Source organism: Myotis myotis, unplaced genomic scaffold (genome assembly GCF_014108235.1).
Source record: "Myotis myotis isolate mMyoMyo1 unplaced genomic scaffold, mMyoMyo1.p scaffold_m19_p_13, whole genome shotgun sequence".
Lineage (NCBI taxonomy): Eukaryota > Metazoa > Chordata > Mammalia > Chiroptera > Vespertilionidae > Myotis > Myotis myotis.
This window is the reverse complement of record NW_023416317.1, coordinates 45,346,551-45,370,441: the sequence shown is the minus strand read 5'-3', so window position 1 is coordinate 45,370,441 and position 23,891 is coordinate 45,346,551. Positions and strand designations below refer to the sequence as shown.

General features: G+C 35.4%; 2 protein-coding genes and 1 non-coding gene across 6 annotated transcripts in view; 1 reads left to right on the top strand and 2 right to left on the bottom strand.

The window, feature by feature from the left end:
• Nucleotides 1–23,891, bottom strand: part of STT3B (STT3 oligosaccharyltransferase complex catalytic subunit B) — an 81,399-nt gene that overhangs the window by 4,652 nt on the left and 52,856 nt on the right. The window contains exons 6-15 of one of the 3 annotated variants that reach the window (XM_036332835.1): nt 16,804–16,902; nt 15,088–15,234; nt 13,509–13,557; nt 12,065–12,219; nt 9,714–9,925; nt 7,970–8,157; nt 6,923–7,094; nt 5,874–6,047; nt 2,983–3,096; nt 890–1,102 (exon numbers count right to left, since the gene is read on the bottom strand). In XM_036332835.1, coding sequence (XP_036188728.1) covers nt 890–1,102; nt 2,983–3,096; nt 5,874–6,047; nt 6,923–7,094; nt 7,970–8,157; nt 9,714–9,925; nt 12,065–12,219; nt 13,509–13,557; nt 15,088–15,234; nt 16,804–16,902 — 1,523 coding nt within the window. The remainder of the gene's footprint in view (nt 1–889; nt 1,103–2,982; nt 3,097–5,873; nt 6,048–6,922; nt 7,095–7,969; nt 8,158–9,713; nt 9,926–12,064; nt 12,220–13,508; nt 13,558–15,087; nt 15,235–16,803; nt 16,903–23,891) is intronic. The other 2 variants (XM_036332836.1, XM_036332837.1) reach the window with 2 other exon arrangements.
• OSBPL10 (oxysterol binding protein like 10) overlaps nt 1–23,891 on the top strand; it is a 287,316-nt gene that overhangs the window by 227,547 nt on the left and 35,878 nt on the right. The window contains exon 14 of one of the 2 annotated variants that reach the window (XR_004971601.1): nt 8,988–9,140. The gene's annotated coding sequence lies outside the window, so the exon portion shown is untranslated. Of the gene's footprint in view, nt 1–8,987; nt 9,859–23,891 lie in introns of those variants that run through there. The other variant, XR_004971602.1, reaches the window with a different exon arrangement.
• Nucleotides 8,985–9,148, bottom strand: LOC118668722. The gene has a single exon (XR_004971729.1). It is a non-coding gene; the product is annotated as a U1 spliceosomal RNA (small nuclear RNA).

Sequence of the window (23,891 nt, the reverse complement as noted above, 5' to 3'; positions counted from 1 at the left end):
ACTGTTTCTATCTCTCTCCCTCTTTTTCTCTCTGAAATCAATTCAAAATACATACATACATATATACTTTTGGCATAGCTCACTCTTGTGAGCAATGTAAACCCAAGCACCTTTCAACACTTAACACTGAAAATGGTCTAATAATATTGAGTATTATAAGGGTAGTAGCTTAACTTCATATTTCATGACTGCTCATTATTTCCCATTTCTCACAGAGGGCAACCTATATAAATACTCATTTTTAGTAGTCTTTTGTAGCAAAGATTAGATCTCTTTCGCTTAAGTGAGCAATAATGACCTCCAATAATATACTTTGTATCTTATTAAATATTTATTACAAAAGGACTGTAATAGTTTCATCATCGTAATTCCTGCCAACAAGAATGACAATTACATTTAATAATTATCATCTTAAGATAAATGATTTTTTTTTATTCTGGATTCAACCAACTTAAGCTTATTCTTTAATGATTAATAAAGTAATATTATACTAAAAACAGAACATGAAAATGCAATATGTTTGCTTTGACCAAAAGATGAGGAATAGATCGTAACTGTATTACTTGAGTGTTTGGCACTCTTAACTTTCATAAAGGTTCAGAAAGTGATGGTCACAAACACATCTTACTTTACAAATTAAGTCTTATTAATGGGCATTAGTAAACTAAAGCCAGAATGCCTCTGGAAAATGGTTTGGTTCACTGTTAACCACTATGCTATCCAGAAAAGGCTACTGGCTGGGATCTCTGAAGTACTCAGCTGGAAAGGAATGCCCTTGGTAACTTGATATTTACTTAGTATGTACTAGTAAGTGATAGTCTTTATAAACCTGGAAAATGGAAATTTATCAGCAATTTTTCAGACAACCATGACTTCACTTGACACCTACCTTCTTTGACAAATACTTCTGTTTTGGGAAAATGTTGGTGACTCGAGGTTTGTGGTCCAGTGTTTCCCTGTTATCAGGTGCTTTCACTTTATATATCCTTACAAGCCAGTGTTCTGATGTAAAGGCCTCCTCCAAATGTTTGAATTTAATGTCCTTGTTTCCAATCTCAGCATTACGTGTTCGATCAAAACCTGGGGGTGTACGAAAATCCAGCTGCAAAAGTGACCATATTGGATGTTAACCATATTGGAAAGCATTCAGAATTTGGTTAGAAGGTAGTAAATGTTATCATCAGTGCAAAACTCTCTCCCTTTAAACTAGGAGAACATAATCAGAGTAATATATTGCAACAGTTCTCATTGCTGCTAACTAAATAGGAAAAAAATCAGGGAGAAACTAAATACATCAGAATTAGAATTTCACTGAATCCTTAGAGTGGATAAGAACCCTGCAGTCATTTAAAAAAAAAAGCAAAACAGCAAAATGAAATCCATCAAAGCCCCTTTTATAGGTATATAGAGAGCACACACAGAAGGGACGTCTTTTCTGCTTCAGGGTCTTACACTATCTATTCTCTCAGCTGGAAAGTTCTTCATTTAGCTATTTTGCATGGCTGGCTCCTTTCTATTCTTTGGTCTCAGCCCAAACACATCTCTTCAAGGAAGAATTTTCTTTTTTTCCTATACTTAAAGATACACTTTGACATAAAATTAAGTCAGTCATTAAAGTATAAGCTTATTTTTTTAAAAACTTACTTTATATTACCAACTAGAGGCCTGGTGCACAAAAATTCGTGCACTGGGGGGAGGGGGGGGGTTGTCCCCTCAGCCGGCCTGTGCCCTCCCTCTTGTAGTCTGGAAGTCCTCTGGGGATGTCCAACTGATGGCTTAGGCCATAGTCTGGCCACCCTCTGTGGGAGGCAACCGGCAGGCCAATCGGGGAATGGTGCTGGTAGGCTAGCAGCTGGCCCCGCTCCCCACTGCCCCTCTGCTGGTCACCACTGCCCCCCTCCCCCATTTCCGTCCCCTCCCTCTGTCCACTGGCACCGGCCTTGGCTGGCCTGGAGCTGCCCACTCACTGGCCCCAACCCCCACCGACTGGTCATTCTACCATTCAGTCAATTTGCATATTAGGCTTTTATTATATAGGATTAGTACTGACTTATAAAACCTCCAAATATTGTCTTGAAATTGGTTGTAGAAAAGTCTCCTCTGTTGTTTTCTTTATCTTTTACTCTTCAGTAAAAGTTTGTCTTTATTTTAAAAATTACCTGTGTCTTCCACCAGGATATAAGCTGTATGATGACCTTATCTCATTCAATGTAGCTTTATTTCCCACTGTTATTTGTAAAATAAATGCACAAGCATACTACATCCCAAAAGTGGGAACTATAAAGATAAAAAGGCCAAACCAAGGGAAGATTTATGAGGAATTAAGAAAGGAAAAACTTGGGGGAAGAGAGATGATTTTAAATTCTCAGACTACATTTATGTTGACACAGAGCATAAGTGAGTTCAACTTTAAAACAAAAACAATCTATTCTAATGAGGGATTTGTGCATGTATATCTATACAAAAGAAAAGTTATACTTCATGTCTTAAACATATATTATTCTTGAAGGCATCAAAATGAAGACATGGTGGAAGCATGGCTTAAAACTGCTGATAAACTTTTGTTGTTGTTAATCCCCACCGAGGATATTTTTTCCATTGATTTTTAGAGAGTGTGGGAGAGGAGAAGGGAGGAGAAGGGGGGGCGGGGAGAAAGGGAGAATAAAACAAAAAACACACAGTTTCCTAAGGTGGAAGAAAAATGCCTTCAAAAAACATGAGGTCAAAAGGAAAGCAAAGGTTGGATTTGAGCCTTAGTGTTAATATTCTGGAAGGAAATCTTTGATTTAAATTTTTTTCCTAATTTTTCACATTTAAGTTTCAGATATCTAAATTTAATGGAGGTGCATGTTGGGGAATTTTAGATAAGCAATTCTTTCTTTATAGCACAACCAAACATCATTATCCTTTTTTAGAGGCAAACAAGACCACTTTTAAAATATTCCCTTAAGAAAAGATTACAGTAAAACTAATGTAACTAACCTGCATTTCCCCAAATCGGTAATATGACATTTTATACATAAGGCAATTCAATAAAGTGGGGGATCCTGCTTTGTCTACACGAAATTCTCCTTGTGGGGTGAAATAGTCACTTTCCTACAAAAAAAAAAAAAATCAATAGTTCATGTCAGTTAAATTTACAGGTCCCTCTATTTCCCCATAAACCAGCTTTTAGGGTATATTCAGAAAGCCATATTTAGTTACATATCAAATAAATATTCTATCAGAGGATTAATTTATAAATTTAATGTGATCCCTTAAAAAAGCCCAAAATTATCTTGAGTGTTTTTAAAAAGCTGAGTCTAGAAACCATTTATAAAAAATAAACAAGATTATCTAAGAAAACACAGAAAAAGAACAATACTATTTGTTGGAGTAAGGAAAGGCAATTAATCCCACCAGATTATAACCATGACATAAAAACCTCAATAATTCAAAAGAATGGTACCAACACCATGGTTTTAATGCCAGGTAGATTCACTCTCTCCAAATGCCCCATCCTCACCACAATTACTCATTTTCAGTTTTCTTTAATTGGTCTTTATTTTTTCATATGAACTCTAAAGTCAGTTCTTTAGTTGGGGGGAGTGTTTAAAAAAATTCCTATAGTAATTTTATTGGGATCTATAAAATTTATAAATTAACCTCTAACAAAGGCCAATTTGGCACTATAAATAGAAATTCCTAGCTTAGGAATTTACCCTACAAAGACACTTGTACATGGGCAAAGCAATGAGTATAAAAGTTACTTACTGTACCACTGTTTATGAGACTAAAAACTGGAAATAACCTAAATGTCCATCAATAGGCACAGGTTAAATAAATCATGAATGCACACACACAATGGAATACACTGTGTCAAAGTGAAAAAAAAAGAAAAGAATGAAAACAGCTGTCCATATTCTAATATAGAAAAATTACTAAGATGTGTAGTGAAATTTTTTAAAAAAGAACAGGGTGTATATTTTGCTACTATATCTGCTTGAATAAGAAGCGTAAGAAAATAATAAGTGATTGCCATGGGCTTTTTTTCTTTTCAGGGGGAGTGGTGGAGGTTGGTAAAGTTATACTGTATAGCCCTTTACATTTTACTTTTGAACCATGTTACTGTATTACCTACTCACAAACTTTAAAAATACTGAATAAATTGCCCTGACCGGTTTGGCTCAGTGGATAGAGCATCGGCCTGTGGACTGAAGGGTCCCAGGTTCGATTCCGGTCAGGGGCATGTACCTTGGTTGCGGGCACTGGGGGTATGCAGGAGGCGGCTGATCGATGTTTCTCTCTCATCGATGTTTCTGATTCTCTGTCCCTCTTCCTTCCTCTCAGTAGAGAATCAATAAAATATATTTTGAAAAAAATACTGAATATAAAAAGCACAGAAATTTAGAATTTCTATATAAATGTTCAAAGCATATATCTGGATCCATCACATGTCATAATATTAACACTGCTAAAGGAAATACAAATGAAAATCACATACTGAAAAATTAAATCAAGATTAGTGTAATACAAGGAAATATTTATTAATCAGTTTAGGGGAAATGTTACAGCATTTACACTTAAACAGGAAATGTGGGACTTTACATGACACACATGCATAAATTCTCCCAAAAGGTTCTTTTATTCTGGATCAGTGGTGAATCTCAATCTCATCTTTTGGGCCTTCATCATTTAACCATTTGTACGCCGTAAGTGTCTACAGACGCAAGTGGCGGATCTTTTTATTTTAAATTGAAAATATCGTGACAGTTAACTGGTTAAACCACTTGCTGGGTGCCCATCTTCCAAGAGCTCACAAATGAGTAGGAGAGATATGATAGAATCTACCTACAAAACAAGCTGTGTGTGATTTTGATGGTGAGTACACATGGTTATGCTAGAGAAGAGCTTCTAGAGGGGGGACAAATCTGTGATAGGGAAGCTATCCCAGAAGAAAGAAGAGTATAAACACCACGTGTTAGATGAGTCAAGGAAAGAAACCACAGGGCAAGTTTCAAGACAGCTTGAAAAGACTGACTGAATGAAGTAGACTGACAGAGTGGGGGGGAAAGATGATAGAGGGACAAGAGGCCAGCAAAGCAAAGTGTATTAAGGAGCTTGGATTTTATACCATGACCTAATTACAGAGATTATTATGTACCAGCCACTAGGCTGAGGCTTCACCTACATTACTACAAAGTCTCAAAACAGCATTACAAATGAATTATTCCTGGCATACCCATTAGTGATAATCTGAGGCTGGCTTAATCACCATTATACTATCAGAACCTAGAACAAGACCTAGTGCTCAAAGCATGTAATACTGATTGGTGAACAATAACTTGCTCATAGCACCGAGCTGACAGTGGCAGGGTTTTAGTTCTGATGTCTGTCTTTGGTTTTAAGGCCCTTTTCCTTAATCAATCAAAGGCTTTTAAACTGTAAAGTGACATGATCGATGTCATGTTAGGCTGGGAGAGGGAATCTAAGGGGCCTTCATCATTTAACCATTTGTATGCCATAAGCGTCTACAGACGCAAGTGGTGGATAGCAATTTCAAGGTCACTGTTCTATTTCAGGTTTATGATCATAAGGGTCAGTAACAGAGTGGAAACAATGGAAATGGAAAGAAAGGGCAGAACTGCAAAGGCTGTGAAGGAGTCAAAGCAAAAGTCTTGACAAAAGATTGCTTTGGAGAACAGAAATATCAAGTACAAATTTCGAAAGGTTTAAAATTGGGAAAGTGCTTATAGTATCTTCATAGTAAATTCAGAGTGAGAGTCTAAACTTGGGAATAAAATAATGAAAACAAATACTATGCAGGTAGCAAAATAAGAGAATTACTTGGACTTGAGAGCTGTCTTAAAACACCTGAACTAACCGTTCCTTACCCGAATGTCTTTTGGATGTTCCCCTTCAGCTATCCTAACCATCCAGAGGAACTTGTTGATGTCATCACCAGAATAGCCAATAACCCCTCCAAAAATAACCAAAACATAATCTACATCCAGACTCCTCATGATTTTATAGGCTGCTGTTTCATTTGAAGACATAGCTTTTCCCACCTACAGAAAAAAATGAGAATGTGTATACTTAGCCTCATAATATGCTAAAAAAGAAATGCACATTTTTACCTTATGAAGGAATGTCAAGAATCTGATTTACATGGAATTCTTTTTAAAGAAATGATTTGCTATGAATTCAACAAATTTACTGAGATTTAGAAGCACCTCACTCCCTATAAGGTATAGCAAAAATGTCAAAATCAGAATACATGTTTTAATATTTTGCTAATTATTTCATGAAATTAACATTTTAGTATAAAAGCAGGCAAGCTTAAAAGAAATAGAACTTCTCATTACCTCAAAGCCAGGTATGACTACCAATCTAGCCAGCACAAATATATTCTTCTCCTTAGTCTACCAGACATTTGATAATTAACTATAACACTATTACAAGTAAAACTCATTTGGTTAATATCCACTACTGATTTAAAATCTTTAAAAAACAGAGAGATGATTACCTTAATTTAGGTAAATTGGTTAACAGAGTGAACATTCCCTGAATACAGTGCATTTCTTTTACATATTTGCAAATAACTATCTTAATTTATAAAATGGAAAATACAAGTCAAATTTAGTGTTTTAAAAGTTTCAGATTTTTGGTGTTGGAAAAAATAAAAAAAGTTTCAGATTTTGCCTAATTCTCATAAGATATGAGATCTGCCAGAAATCAGCTTACAATTCTGAATGATACTTAAATAAGTAAATATGCACAACCTGAACCCACTTCATGGAATGAATTGTATAAAGAGAAATTTTGAGAATTCTGCAAGCAAAGAGTACACTCACCTCCATTTATCCTTCTTAATTACAAGTAAAGCCTGATTGCTAAGTGATAAAAATTTGTAACTTTGATGTATTGTTTATTGAATTCTTACCAGTGCTATGTGGCTGTTATTCCAGGTATTATTATCCACCAAAGTAGTTCTATTAGCCATTCCGGCTATCTGATAGCCATAATCCCACCAAGACATCACTCGGGCATGTTCATCTGTATTTTGCCTTAGCCAAAAGTAAGCTTCTCTAAAATCATCTAAGATATTCCTGGTGCTGAAAAGAATCACAATATTCTTTTAAATGAGATCTTATAAATGTGAAGAGAGTAACTTAAAATCTTGAGGGGTTCAACCATTGAATTAATCTCACATTCTAAGGGCAGTCTTTAAAAGCCTCAAAAAATGGGGGTTGGGAAGAGATCAGTGAAGAGCTAATGCTTTTTAAACTTTAATAGGCACGCAAATCTCCTGGGTATCTTGTAAAGAAACAGATTCTGATTTAGTAGTTCTGGGGTGGGGCCTGATATTTTGCAAGTCTAACGAGCACCCAAATGAAGCAGAATCTGGTGTGGCAATATATAAATGATCTCTTCTTCAATTTCAGCTGCATCATAACCACCTAGAGGGCTTATTAAATCAGAGATTGCTGAGCTCCACCTCTAGGTTTCTGATTCAATAGGCTTTCCGAGGGGTCAAGAATTTGCATTTCTAACAGGCTTCCTGGTAATGATGTTGCTGTATAGCAAGTCCTTGAATAACAATCCTTATGTTATGTCTCATCAATGTTATAGGAATAGAACTCTTGTTCATTTAGCCTATGGTAAAGTTGGTTTCATTATATGTAGTTTTGTTTAGTCACAGATCCTATCCATGATGTTAAGTGAGAACTTATTGTATGTCCAAGGACCACATTTTGAGAAAAACTAATATACATGTTATGAATGCAAAGACATTCTGGACAAGAGCATGAAATACAATGATTACTACCCACATGTGGTGGGAGGGGAGGGTGAGAAGAAAGGCTGTATGGAAAACATGGTAGATTCAAATGCAGAGCCTCACAAACATTCTATTTTTTAATTCTTAACCACTGAGACAGAAAAAAAGGCATAGGTATAAAATCATTTTGTAGCCAAGTTATTTTCTTACCCATCATGATTGTAAGAGGCCAGGACCACACTTGGACTAGAATAGGCATTGCTTGTGACCCAGGTACAGTGGACTGCAAACATCATCAACAGCATCAGCATCAACATGGTGACAATGCTTTTTATATTAGGACCTAATCCCTCTTCAGTTTTTTCCTGTTCAGTTACATGCTTCCTCACTTTACCTGCCTGAAGATACAAAAAACTGGTTAGACAAATTCATCATTTCACTGGTTTCATCGAGACATTCAAGAAAAGTTGGGAGAATGTTAATCTGTCAATTTAATCCTCTGAGGGGAAAAAATGTATAACCATCAGGTATTCTTGAGCGAGTGATAAATTTTCTAAAAATTAGCAAGGTAGATTCTCAAACTAAATGTGAATGAAGTGGTTTCCTGGAACTATACCCAATTCAGGAGCTGGTCACAGGCCAAAATATCTCCAGTAAGAAGCTGCTGTCAAACCGAGTATCCTTATGTTTTATGTATGTACAAAGGAGATAACCAAATGGCCTCATTCTAGCAAGCTTTTCTTACAAAATCCAAATTCCTCATTCTGAAAACGAAACTGTCCAACTGTAATCCAGACTATGTAGAACTTTAGTATAAGACAAAAACAGCGTTATCAGAATCAACCTTCCAATTTCCAAACCCCAAAACCAACAGACATATTAAAATTAAGATTACATTTTTAAAACTACAACCACCACCACCAAAAAACCAGAACAGAAAACTGAACAGAGTCATAAGTTCTACATTGCTAGGCTAGTTAAGAAACCACAAAATAAAACATAACCACAAACACAAAAGTAGGTATGTGCTGTATTAAAATAAATCTGTATGAATTTCTTTTCCTTACTACCGCTAATGGCCTATGTAGTAAGGAAAGCTTTTCAAAGTTAATACTTATCCTGGAAAATTTCATTGCTTACTGGTATTTAAAAACCTAGTTAATATTCAAATGAAGTTTAGTATGTCATCTAAGACAAGCGCTCTAATCCCTTTTTTTATTTTTTTCAGGGGAGAGTGGGAACGAAGTCCGCCATTACCACAAATTATGCAGTCAAATCTCCCACATTTGGGGGAATTGCAGGGGTCAGCACATCCAGAGTACGGTGGATAAGCCTTGCCCTGGGAAAACCACCTTCCTGATCACGGTATCTCCCCTGTCAGGTAAGTATTAGTGCTCCAATTCTTACAAGTCTTTTCCACATTTGCAACAAATATGACCTTGTTCTTTACTTAATCCGACAGGTTAAAAGTAAAAGTAAATTACATGCCCTTGCTGGGTGACTCAGTTCACTGGAGCATCATCCAGTACACCAAAACAAAACAAAACAAAACAAAACAAAACAAAACAAAACAAAAACAAAAAAAAGGTTTCAAGTTTACACTGAACATGGATCTCAAAGATAAGCATTTGTGCACATGGTTTCAATGGGGTTTATAATGCTCAATGTTATGTAACTTAGTAGGCCACTACGTTTTTGCTCTCAAAAATAGAGGGATTTTAGGTAAAACTTGACCAAAATGAAATGAGAATTCCTACTCTGGTTGCATTCTACTTTCTTATTCTACCTAAAAGACCAAGCAGGATTCAAAGTTTTAGGCAAACAATAGAGACCAACTAGAAATGTCAGTTTGTCTAAATCCTATTTAATCACATTTCTTAATATTAATAGTTCTTACTGTGGTAGAAAAATAAAGCACATGAAAATTTTAAAGGCCTTACTTTAGATTCCCCACCTTATCATACAAATTTCCTGGGTTTCTTTTGTCATCCTCATCACTGCTGTCCTCCACAGGTGGGTTTTCCCTTTTCATGTCATCCCCCAAATAGTGCTCAAAAACATTAGAGAAGGCAATTGCAGACAGCATACAAACGACAGGAGTCAAAGTCAACATCAGCCGCACCATCACTCCAGCAAAGTAGACAGCACTGATGGCATACAGAGCAACTGGAAAGACAAGCTCTCTTGTAACACTTCAGAAAAGAAAATGTTCGCAGGAGACTGATCTAAGTATTTTATACCACATTATAAACCAAATCTAAAAACAGACATCTCATAAAAGAGTTAATTGTTTTTAAATTGATAATACCAACCAAATGATTTAATAGTCATATTTAGAAATTATAGCTAATGCTAACTAGACACTATATATCAACAATTTAGAGAAATGTATCACGATTTAAAATTTAATTATAGTAATTATAGTTATGGGAAATGAGACAAATTCATTGTCAATATCATCACATATTAGAAAATCCATAGTTGATGGATGAAAACATATTTGAGGAATTATATTATTAGGCAGAGTAAGTTTATAGAATCAAATAAAGTCTGTGAAAAGCTAGTGCCAATATCTGGCATAAAGCTTGCTCTAAAGTAAAAACAGGATGAGGAGAATATAATTTATTAGCCCAAGGAGGAACTTGTTACTAGTAAGAGACTTTTTAAAAAATTCCAAAGTATTTTCCAAAAGCCAAAGCCTTCCACATAATGTGCTAACCATCAGGAAGGCTCTACCATTTCAGGCTGAAGGCTATATAAATTCATAAAGTCAATGAGTGATTTGAACTCCTATTCTCAAGTTAAGGTTAATTAAAATTTCATTTTCTCACTAAAAAATTATACCATGTTCATACTGTATATCTCAATAAATTTTACATATGTGCATACCTATGGAATTATCACTCATACTATGTAATAAATGGCTAATATGCAAATCGACCAAACGTTGGAACAACGCATTGACCACAGGGGCAGACGACCAATGCAGGAGCTGCCCCTGGTAGTCAGTGCGTTCCCATAGGGGGAGAGCTGCTCAGCCAGAAGCCCAGAGCCGAGCTTAAGGCTGGGGAGCCTCTCCTGCCTCCACGGCAGTGCTAAGGCTATGGGCCTAAGCCATCGGTCAGCCATCCCCCAAGGGCTCCTGGATCGCAAGAGGGCGCAGGCTGGGCTGAGGCATGCCTCCCCCCCTGCACAAATTTTGTGCACTGGGCCTCTAGTATCAAAATATAGAGCTTCCTCAGAAGGATCCCCTCATACCTCTTCTCAGTCAATAACTGCTCTCCCCGCTCCCTGCCTATAAAAAAAAAGTAATCACTATTTGGACTTTTAAAGCATTAATTTAATTTTCTTATTCTTGAACTTTATTTTTAAAATTACATAAAAATGTTCTTTTTTGTATTGGCTTTCTAGGTTAACCCATGCTATTATCCTTTTATTAATAGCTGTGTTGTTGCATTCCATTGTACGAATACATCGGAATTTCTTTTTCTATTCTACCGCTAATAACCTTTGGAATGTTTCTAATTAGGGGTTATTCTGAATAAAGTTGCATTATTAAACATGTCCTTTGTTGGACATATACACTCACTTCTCTTGGGATTAGGATTGCTGAGTCATGAGGTGGGCAATATGTTTAAGCTAAATCTTTTTTGAATGATGCAATATTATTATGGCCTTTTCCAGAGGGATTGGTCTACATAAACAAGAAGAATGAGTGTCATCCTTTGGTTAGAACTCATGCAGGTGTTTTATTTTCCTCCTACTTCATTCTGGAATAGTACCTTGAGTATCACTCATAGTCCAAGATGCATACTTGTATAAATTCAAGTCCCGGTACTACAGATTATTTTTGTGTATGTTGCTTTTTTCAGTTTATTAGTTGAAAATTTACACAAATCTATCAGTGAAGAGGGTGTTTGCTTAAAGGTGATTCTTATTCCATTACAAAATGTACTTTGCACTGAAATTTCAATGATGGTCACCCCTGCAAACTTTTTTCTACTTAATCAGATCTTAGAAAATTAAATCAAGACTATACTGTAAGCAAAGTTATAATTTCCAATTCTTAGCCACAGACTATAATAACCTCCCAGAAAATGTAGTAAATTGAATGAAAATGTTATGTCCTAAATTAAAAGTTAATAAAATACATATAATAAATTCACTGGGTTTTTCGTGCTCAAAATTTATGCAAGAAATTTATCCTAACTATGCAGTCATGCAAAGAATAAAACTTTAAAGTGAAGTGATGTCAATAATGAAAATAATTGTTCTAAAGCTAAGTATTTATTAAAAATTTCTTACCAAACACTCTTTCATCGTTGATATTTTTAATGCAGAACCATAGGCCTGCTGGGAAGGTACACACAAGAATATGTAGATCAAAGAAGAAAGACACCCAAGTCGTAGGTTGATGCTCAGACACTGATGCAATAATTGGAATATGTATTTTTGCATACCTGGAATTTAAAAAAGTTAATATTAAATAAAATCCTTTTTGATGGAAAAATTTTCTTTCACTGCAGATAAAATTTCTATCTTCTATCTCTTGTCACTCATAAGTATATTCCAACATAACCTGTTGTATTATAAATCTGGTCCACATTGATAAAACAAACTAATATGTCATCCCTAAAATTAGGAGAATTATCTAAGGCTAGTTATATTATAAAAGTGTTGGCTCTGACTTTTAATACAAAAATCTTTGCTCAAACAGGAATTTATTCTGCATTATAACTTAGCACCTCCTACATCTCACTACCTTTTAGACTTATTATTACTAGCAAAAATAAGATATCATATTGCTACAATACTTTTCTTAGCAAGGCAATGAGAGAAATAGAAAGGACAGGACAAATTATTCTTGAAATGCCCTGAGATTTCAAAGTAGTTCATTAAAGTTTAGAAAGTAAGAATAAATATTACTGACAAAAATTTATCTAATTATTGAAGATTTTCCTCAAACTCTTTGGGGTCCATTGGCTGATCTCTTCAATTATGTGTCCAAATGTTAGTTTCAGTTATTAGTATATATTTGCTTATGCCCTTTAATTAGACCTTCTGGTATCACATCAATGGGAAGGCCCATTCAATAAACTGTGATAGGTTTTTTATTGGGCCATTTAGGGAGTAACAAAGAAGATAGAACAGTGAAAACAGAGAAGACAGGTAAATTATAATCAAAGGATATTTTCTCATCCTCAGGAAAACAAAAACATCTTATTGAACTAGTTGTGTAATTTAAAATTAACTTCTAAACTATTTCATTTTATAATAGCACTCTTAAAAGCACACAAATATTCTGTAGTATATGTAATAAATTAAAATATCAAGAAACTTAGTGCGGCATTAAAAAACATTAAAATTTTTTCTTCACATATACAGTACATGAGCCTTAATGATTAAAAAGTAAATACTAATAGATGGAAACTTTGAATACATTGGTAAAAATAAAAATCAATCATTAAAATTGCACAAATGTTATCTGAAATGTTTTGACCAAACTAAAATAAGGAGTTGTCCATGCAGAATCAAAATACATGTCATGCATATCATACTAAAGGTGCATTCCAAGTAGGTATTATAACAAAGAAAAAATACAAGGGATTCCAATCAACACTTACTAAACTAGTATAAGTTAGATACTTTTAAAATGTTACCCAAGACTGATGGTGATGCTGACAATAGAAGAACAGGGGGGGGAGGGGAATGGTATTTTAATGAGGGCAAATAACTTATCTGCACTTACCCAGTGTCCCACAAGGAGTAAAACCTGCCACTCCATGGTGCAATGTAACCTTAAAAGGAAAAATGTAGAGGCAATTAATCTGCCTTTTAAATTTGTTTTTGTTTGTTTTATTGGTTTTATATTTACTGATTATTATGGCTTGATTTAACCTAATACTTAAACTTTTCAGTTTTAATTTGTAGATGACAACATATTTCACAGGGCTGGCAGTCAGATAAAATGTTAGTGTGATCAAAGGAAAACAAATATCCATGGAGATTACATTTCCAGAGAAACACAAGTGGATAGATAAAATTGTAGGAAGTTTTCCAATTCTCTCATACACTTCAAATTGACTAGTAAAACAAAGCTAAGATAGTAAGAAAGCATTGGATAATATTTAAAAAGGAGGGTGGGCTGGTGGTGTCTAAATTATCTATACTATTAAAAGGGTAATATGCTAATTACACCAGACATCTTCCAGACAAAGCCACGGTGGCAGGGGCCGAGGCAGAGGCGGTTAGGGGAGACCAGGCCGGCAGGGGAGGGCAGTTAGGGGCAATCAGGCAGGCAGGCAGAGAGGTTAGGGGTGACCAGGCAGGTGAGCGGTGAGGAGCCAGCGGTCCCAAATTGCGAGAAGGATGTCTGACTGCTGGTTTAGGCCCGATCCCAGGTGGACATCCCCCAAGGGGTCCCGGATTGGAAAGGGTGCAGGCTGAGCTGAAGGACCTCCCTTCCCTACTTCGTGCACAATTTTCGTGCACTGGGCCTCTAGTCTAATATAATATGCCCAATTTAGACGAATTATGAAAATGATTTTAATCATTCATGCCTTTTCCTGTGGTCAATTAATTCTTCATGATTTTATGAGCTAGGCTGATACATTAATTTAACAGGTGGAATACCTTTAGAAAGAATTTGACTTGTTCTAGGGCAGTGATGGCGAACCTTTTGAGCTCGGCGTGTCAGCATTTTGAAAAACCCTAACTTAATTCTGGCGCAGTGTCACATATAGAAATATTTTGATACTTGCAACTATAGTAAAACGAAGATTTATATTTTTGATATTTATTTTATATATTTAAATGCCATTTAACAAAGAAAAATCAACCAAAAAAATGAGTTTGCGTGTTACCTCTGACACGTGTGTCATAGGTTCGCCATCACTGTTCTAGGGACTAGTGAAGTTAGGGTCACAAAGTAACTCAGAATCCAGAAGCAGACTGAAACTGATTAGTAGATTGCTTAAAAGTAGGACAGAGAACATATGCACACAAGAGGGCAAGCATGCAGCAGGTTAACATTGGAAGCTTTGAATTTTATACAATTTGGGCCTATTCATCTATCAAGAGGATGCTTGAAAGTAGACTTATCAGATCTTGAAGCAGCAAAATTAAGATGCTGCTAAAACAATCACAATTTGTAGTGCTATGCAGATTTTAGAAACTTTGAATATTATTTTTATATTGTTTATTCAGAATGCAACCATAATAATATTTGACCCTCTAGGATAAATGGAATATGTACAAAATTTGTTAAGTAATTACTTTTTACAATAAATTAGAGACAAGATTCACATCCTACAGATGATGACACCTACCTGTATAAGTCAAATAGATGACACTAAGGAACACAGCACCTGCAGCTACTGACACACCCAAAAAGAAAAGGGTCTGGAACTCTTGTTTTGTTAACCGGTCTCTCAGATACTGCAAGAAAGCATAAGCTTGCAGCAGTGCAAAGACACCTAAAGAAAAAGGTTATATAAAAGATTCTTAGAACACCTTGTACCATTCATAACAAAGACTAGCCATTTCATCTAACCACCATTTTCTTTGTCAAATGACAACCAAATAATACACCCCAAACATTCTGCTACACATTTTTTAAAAAAGATCAGACTCCCCAAACATGGACCAAGAAAGAAAAATCCCATTTCAACAACTAGAGCCTATTTTAGCACATTAAATTTCCTCCTTTTGCCCCTATGTTAGTGACATGTTTTCTAGGGGGGGAAATAGAAATGTCATTTAAAATATTCCTAAGATTTACTGAAGGAAGAAATTACTTGGATCGGGTAAATCCTGATATGGTATATAGTTATCATTTATAGCTAAGTGATTGTATGTGACCTTAATTACACACTTGTATAAAATTCTAAATTAGTATATATTAGAGTGAGTGCTAAGATAAAATTAAAGCAGTAACAGTGAAAAGTATTTATTGCTAAAATGTGCACAACACAATACAAACCACCAGGTGTAAAACGAAATAAAGACATGAGAACCCGAACCCTTCTGGGACATTATTTTTCTTTTAAAAAATTTATTCATAGGGGTTATTTTTTAAAGTTAATTTTAGAATGAGTGAATGTGTACTATCAATGATTTAGATTTTAAGAAATATAATAATGCATATGCATAGTCAATTGATTGTGAATCTATATAGACATTGCTATACACGATTGTACATGCAACACTGAATATTTCTCAAATTACTACTTGGTAATTTTATAACATCGCATTATAAATGTAAGTGAAACCATTTCACAGATTTGAAAGTGCTATATAATAATAAGTTGTGGGTTCTTAACTTTTTGGGTTTGTGTCCTCCCACCCCCAATGCTCACAGAGAATGTGATGATAAAAGCTATGGAACATCACCTCAGAAAGTTAAATATACTGAATTTATAAAATGTTACAAGTAAAATAAATACCCACAGCCTTCATATGGGCCTTCGACCATGTACCTCTCTTTGAGAAGCTCTGATAAAGTTTTATTCACAGATCCTCCATTTTTGTTAATTGTGACGAGCGACCCAGGTTAATAATGGCAAAGAACTCTGCTTATGTGGAGGAGAATTATGTAACTTTTTAATCAATATAAAAGCCATTAATTCCAGTTAGTAGATACAGATGAAATACTTTAGTAAGAGGTAATGAACATAAAAATGAAAAGTTCCATCTAAATTTGCTGAAATGGAAACTCTGGTATAATAACTCAGTGTACAAATACTGCTTAATATTATTTATATAAAGCAAGTATTATTTAGTGCTTGCAAATAGCACCAATTGTGCAAAAAGAGATGTTTGCCTTTTCAAAACAGCAATGAAAGGGAAGACAGACACTTTTGGGAACACAATAGCAGAATGTTTCAATAAAACTATGATATTTTCATTTTACAGTGATGTTTTAGAACCAATATAATGAAAATTAAAAACAAAGAAAAACAAAAAACCACTTTATTCTCTTGAAGGTTGGCTAGCCACACATTCATACATTCTTTAGAAGAAGGAAAGTAAGTATTTTCTCATACCTGCAGCTGCCATGTGTTCACTTGTTCTGATTGGCTGGAATCCCACAAAGGGTATCTGCATGGATAATATTAAACCCACAATGTAGAAAGTGCTATATGCTAAGAAGACAAAATGGGAAACAAGATAATTTACCACTATCATAAGTACTTCAAACATAAATGGATAAATAACTCATTTCCTTTTAGCAAAGTTTTAACTGAACTTATCTTAAGAACAGAATCTTGAAGTGACTTCTAACTGATGGTTAATCATACATTATAAATCATAAAAATGCTTTCTGCCATTTAAAAATTATTGTTTTAAGTACTTTATTTCTGCAAACTATAATTTAGAACAGGTTAGGAGATAACTGGTGCTGCTTTCTTCTCCCCCAAATGGAATAAAACTTTTTTCAATCTATCATTAATAATCACTGACACAACCCAAGAAGCTACATTAATACATAAAAATTCCTATTGTCAATAATCCAAAGTATGCATGACCTAGTGAATACTTATCACCATCGTCGTATAAATAGTTGTTGGCATTATCTCAAAAAGCTCAAGTATTTCACAACTTTTAAAAAAGATCCTCATCCAACGATATGTTTTTAATTAATTTTTAGAGAGAGAAATATGGATGTGAAAGAGATGTATCAGTTGCCTCCCGTATGCACCCCGACCAGAGATGGAACCTGCAACCGAGGTATCAAACCTAACTGGGAATCAAACCCACAACCTTTTGGTTTATGGGAGGACACTCCAACCAACTGAAATCCACCTGGCCAGGGATCAGGCCTTTTCTATAGTCTCCTATTACTCTTTGTATAGTACTTAAAAGTAAAAGAAAAAAAAAGTCTGTCCACCAAGTTTTCTGTAATTAAAGAAGAAAAGGGCTTTGTACATAGAAAGTCCAGCCATCCAACAGACTAATAACTGAATTAGGGTCTAATGAAGGAAATTTGTTTGCTTTTGGCATTGAGTATATTTAATATTCTTGGCTTATATCAACCTAAAAGTATAGAAAAATTTGGGAGGGGATACAATTTGTGTGATAGACTTGTTTTGCATTTAGGCGTTCACAGACCACTTTTAGGTAAGTTGATTACAGAGAAAGTTACTATTTGAAATCACTGCAATAAAATATTTAGAAATGAAAATGAAACCCATCTGAATTAAATTAATGTGAAATTTATTCCATTTATAAAGCTTATGTCATTTTACGAAGTACAGTCAATACCTAGTTGTTGGCAAATACAGTACTCTACTAGGAAAAAACACCTGGGGGTATATTTAGGAAGAGAACTGTTATAGCATACGTATCAGTATACTACACACATATAGCACAGCACACAACACATACTTTCCTTCACGCAACTTACTTAAAGTTTATCTGCTTAAAAAAATCCCCATCTATAGAAAGTAAATTATGGGCTCATGATTCAAATGTCAAGTTGCCTCCCAACTTGTGTTAGGAAAAGGATAAGAAGCTCAAGTAAATTTAATAGAAAGGACCAATGGATGTGAATAAAGTTTCCGATGATCTCAAGCTAATGGAGAACTGGTTTTCTAGGAGACTGTAGAAATAATCCACCCAATAATATATTTTTCAGATATATTAATGTTGGAATGGAATTACCCTCAATGAGGTACTCGAACACAAATGCAATAAAAGTAACCAAGAATTTCTATGTCACAAGATTTGAACTTTCAGCCTATTTGGTTGATGAGTTTTCTAATATCAATGTTTCTTTTACAAATTAGTCTTTTATAGATGTCCTGACAGGGAGTCAGAGGCAAAATCAGGAAGAAAAAAAAATGAGCACAAGGCCATTATTTGTTCTTGAACAACTACTTAACAACAGAAGTTTCAATTTCCTCACTATAGAATGAGGGGTTTTAACAAGAAAATCTGTTGATTACCCCTAACAATAACCTACGATTCTATGATCAACAGGCCTTTTAAACACCTAGAGCTGAGAAATCAAACCCTAGACAAATACTGAACACACAAAATCACAACTAGAAAAGCTAGGCTTGAAAAACCTTATGCCATTTGTGTGTTTTAATTATACTTTAAGCCCACTTACATCCAAACACCACAATCACCTCTGAGGCTTGATTTCTCTTTTTTATAAACATAAATGAGCACTAAATATTATAACTGTCATAAAATTTGGATTAAATATGATAAATGGCACATGTTGAATAAAAAAAACTTTTTAAAAAGTTGAGGTGAAATACATAATCATTTTAAAGTGATCAATTCAAGTGCATTTAGTACATCCTCAATGTTGTGCAACTACCACCTCTTTGTAGTCACAAAACATTTCCTCACCCCAAAAAGAAAACCTCATATTCATTAGGCAGTTGCTCCTCATTCTCCCCAGCCCAGGCCAGCCCAAGGCTTGTTCTTAAATGCAAAGATAATGCTTTTTGTTATTGTTGTTTAAAATGTGAAAGCCTCTAGTCCAGTGGTTCTCAACCTTCTGGCCCTTTAAATATAGTTCCTCATGTTGTGACCCAACCATAAAATTACTTAGGTTGCTACTTCATAACTGTAGTGTTGCTACTGTTATGAATCGTAATATAAATATCTAATATGCAGGATGGTCTTAGGCAACCCCTGTGAAAGGGTCGTTCGACCGCCACAGGGGTCGCGACCCACAGGTTGAGAACCGCTGCTCTAGTTCATTTACTTCCAAGTCACATTTTCCAGAAATAATCACTAAACGGTATAGTGGGCACACAAACACGTTCATATTATCTCTCTTCAAATGGAAGTATACTGTACTTGGCAGTGAGTGTAAAAATTTCAGCAATCACTTGCTTAGAAACTACTGATGAAGTTTCCTCAAGGATTTGCTCAAGTTCATTTCCAGGCAAAAGAAAAGAATAAGCCTGGTGACATTCTCAATTAGTGGTTTTATGCAACTCCGCAGACATTTATTGTTACTAGTAAGGAAGAAAACACTTCATATAGAGCAGATGAACTAGGGTTCAAGTTAATACTAAGAGTGATGGAGATGAGTTCAAGAAAAAGAATTCAATGTCTGCAAACAAAAACATGTTTTTACCTAGGCTTTGTACAATAGTATTTAACAGTGGGTTCAAAAATAGCCTCTATAATTCATTCAAATATTAACCTTATGTCCATTACGATCAAGACAGTCTAGAATGACAAAATCCTATTAAGATCAATCCCATCCTCTAAGAGATATCTAATTGAGAAAATCAGATGTACACAAATAACCACATACAGTGAAGAAAGTACATGTGAGATTGGTGAAAAAAAACCTGGCCCTATAAAAACTTGAATGAAGGCGATATCACATTTTCAGCAACACCACCACCATTTCTGCCACTGTTTTCAGAAGACCTCAACAACACAACCCATAGCAATAGTAATCACTCCCCACCCAATCTGTCCTACAAATTCTATAGAAAACTTAGCCAAGCTACTATCCCCATATATTATAACTTTCTATCTACCCATGTTAACGGACTTTTCTTACCCTTTAAACCAGAAGAATAAAGTTTTCCATCAAAGTAGTGAGTTCTATGGAAAAGTACAACACCAGTAATGTTGTAAATCACTTATTACATCATGAAAATGTTACCACACTGCCATCCTGTGGAAGCACTTGCATTCACTACTGAAGATCATACTTCTAATGTTAGAGGAATTCCAGAAAAAAATACCATTAAAAAGTTATATACACAGTCTATTATTATTTTTAACAACAACAAAACAAAACCCCAAAACCCCTCTTTGATTTGGGACAAATAGTAATCTTCTAAACAGAGCCAAAATATCTTTTGCTCTTAAAGTACTCTTTTAATACAAGGGTATGGGGTGAGACCAGATTGATACAGAAAAAATAAATAAATAAATAAACCATTGCCCTTGACTTAAAATACACAATTGAGTTGTTCTATAAGATAAAAGGCACTGAAAGGCCTAATTCAAATTCCTTTGAAATTTTAAGTTTTCAAGAAGCTCCTGATATTCCCCAAACTAACATGTATCTTCTCTGTGACAAAGCATTAGCTTGTGATGGCTAATACAGCCCTTCTGGCTGTTCCTGAATTACATCCTTTTACAACAAATCAATAACCTAATAAGTAAAATATTTCTCCCAGTTGTGAGTCACTCTAACAAATTAATCGAAACCAAGGAGGGGGCTATGAGAACTTCTAATCTATTGCCATTTTGTCAGAAGTCCAGGTGATAACTTGAACTTGAGATTGGCTTCAGAAGGTGAGGCAGTTCTATGGGGCTGAGCTCTTAACCCGTGGCACCTAATGATATCTAAGTGTAGATGGTGTCAGAATTGAGCTGAATGGTATGACACCCAGCTCGTGTCAGAGAATTATTTATAACACAAAGCACTATTTAAGTGTTTGCCTCTGTTGATGGTAAAGTTATGAAGGAATAGCCAGACAAGACAGAAAGAGTTCCAGAGGCTGAAAGAGGTAAAGACTTGGGGGATAAAATCTCTAGTGAACCAATTTGCATGAATTTCCTCAAAAATAATATGGTAGAATTAGACAAACTAAATTCTAGCACTTCCCATTTTTATATCCTAGAATTTTTACATGCAATTTTTAAAGTTTGTTGTTGTGTAAGTTAATCTAGCATTAAATATGTTTTGCTTATAGCTGCCAAGTATAAATATGATTCCTAAAGTTTATGGCTTTACTTCCAATTCACTCAATACTAGGATTTTCTTTATTCACAAGCTATACAATCTTAGAATAATTTGTGCAAAATTAACACTTTACTCTTTCAATGATGGTTCCTAGCAAATGTTACCATAAAAATATCTTTTAGGTATAATATGAAAAGTGATTTAAAAAAATATATTTTATTTGATTTCAGAGGAGAGGAGAGGGAGAGAAACATCAATGATGAGAGAGAATATTTGATCACCTGCCTCCTGCACAACCCCCACTGGGGATCAATCCCACAACTCAGGCATGCATCCTGACTGGGAATCGAGCCGTGACCTCCCAATTCATTGGTAGACGCTCAACCACTGAGCTACCACACCTGGGCTAAAATGTGATTTTTTTCACTCTCCTTACTCAAATTAACTCACTAGAGAAAACATGGACAATAACATAAACAAACTGCTTCAGTAACATTTACAAACCATTTATCAATATGAGAAACTAATTTCTTCCTTCGTAAATTATCATTCTAATTTAGTTAATGAGACACATTAACCATAAGAAGAAAAATTCATATTTTGATAAATGAAAAAGGTCTAATTCATTCTGAATACATGCTCATTGTAGAAAATTTAGAAAGAGAAAAATGTGAAGAAAATCACTAGTAATCCTTGCTATGTTTTTTTGTTAACGTTTTTCTGTATCATTATATACTAAAACAGATTGTACTTAATGGCACCATAATATTTCATGATATGACAACACTACAATTTAAGTGTAATTTATAAATTATAATTTTCCTATCGGACATTTAAGCTATTTTCACAATTATACATAACACCACAGTGATCATCCTAAATGACTTCGTATCTTTAATAATATATTCTTATGACATAAAGTGTGATAAACCTTTATCAAATTAGAAAGGTTAAAGTCATTTTACATTCCATCAGTGTTATGTGATACCTGTAAAATCAGTCTTTCTATAAATGCAAAATAAGGCCTGGGTATTCTTCCTTTGTGTGAAAACATCAGAATCCTATTTGTAACATAATTTTGTAAAATCTATTTCCCAATTCAACAAGTCCAAACTATATCTTCACAAAATAATTTAATTTTATAATCACACCCCAATTTCATCAAGTAGATAGGCTTCTTACCGCCTTATATCTCCACTTTCTTTACACCCTGGCTTCCCACTCCTACAGTACACATTCACATTACCTCCCATGCTCCTCCTTTTCCACATGAACAAATTAACAGTTTTCCTTGGCTTAATAACTGATCTAAAGACACATGCAAAAAAACTTACTCAAAGGGAAACTATATTTTTCTGTAATCAAAATAGAGGCCTGGTGCACAAAAATTTGTGCGCTTGAGGGGGGTGTCTCAGCCCGGCCTGCGCCCATTTGCAGTCCAGGACCCCTTGGGGGATGTCCACCTGTCCACTTAGGCCCACTCCCCGGGGGATCAGGCCTAAGCTTGCAGTCAGACATCCTTCTGGCAGTCAGGGAGCCCTTGGGGGGGGATGTCCAACTAAAGGCTTAGGCCCCCAAGGGAGCAGTGATGAGGAAGCTGGGGTGACAGAGGAGCCATGCTGTCCCGCCCCGCTGCCCTGGGTCGGGTCACACACGGGATGCCCGCCTCCCCGGGTCGCAGATAGCAGGCCCAGATGGTGGCAGGGCAGGTGGGATGGAGCTGTCCCGCCCTGCCTGCAGTATGCAAATTAGCCGCCATCTTTGTTGGCAGTTAATTTGCATATCACGCTGATTAGCCCATGGGAGGCATAGCAAAGGTACAATTACCATGTTTGTCTATTATTATACCAAATAATTCATTTTTACTTCACTTAATTTGATACTTAGAACCCAAACTTTTGGTTAATATAATTATGAGTTTGCCATCTAGCAATCCTTTTTTATCTAAACATTTCTGCTCATGAGGAGGAATAACTATAGACAAAGGATGTTGTGCATTAAAAATCAGAGAACAAACTATAGAGAAACACTTGGTAATGCTTCCATATTTTTCAGGACCATCAAGTTAGGTTAAATTTAACTTAAATCCTGATATATTCAGGATAAAGGAAGAGAAACATTTGTTCTATGCCAGTGGTCGGCAAACTGCGGCTTGCGAGCCACATGCGGCTCTTTGGCCCTTTCAGTGTGGCTCTTCCACAAATACCACATGCGGGCACGCAGTACAGTGCGACTGAAACTTCATGGCCCATGCGCAGAAGTTGGTTTTTGGGCTGGGCAAGTCTATTTTGAAGAAGTGGCATTAGAAGAAGCGGGGGGTGTCTGTCGGTCAGGCGACGGGAGACACACCGTGGGGGAGGCTCCAAATATCAACAGTACTTAAACTATATAGGTAGGTTAATAACAATGTACCTACCTATATAGTTTAAGTTTAAAAAATTTGGCTCTCAAAAGAAA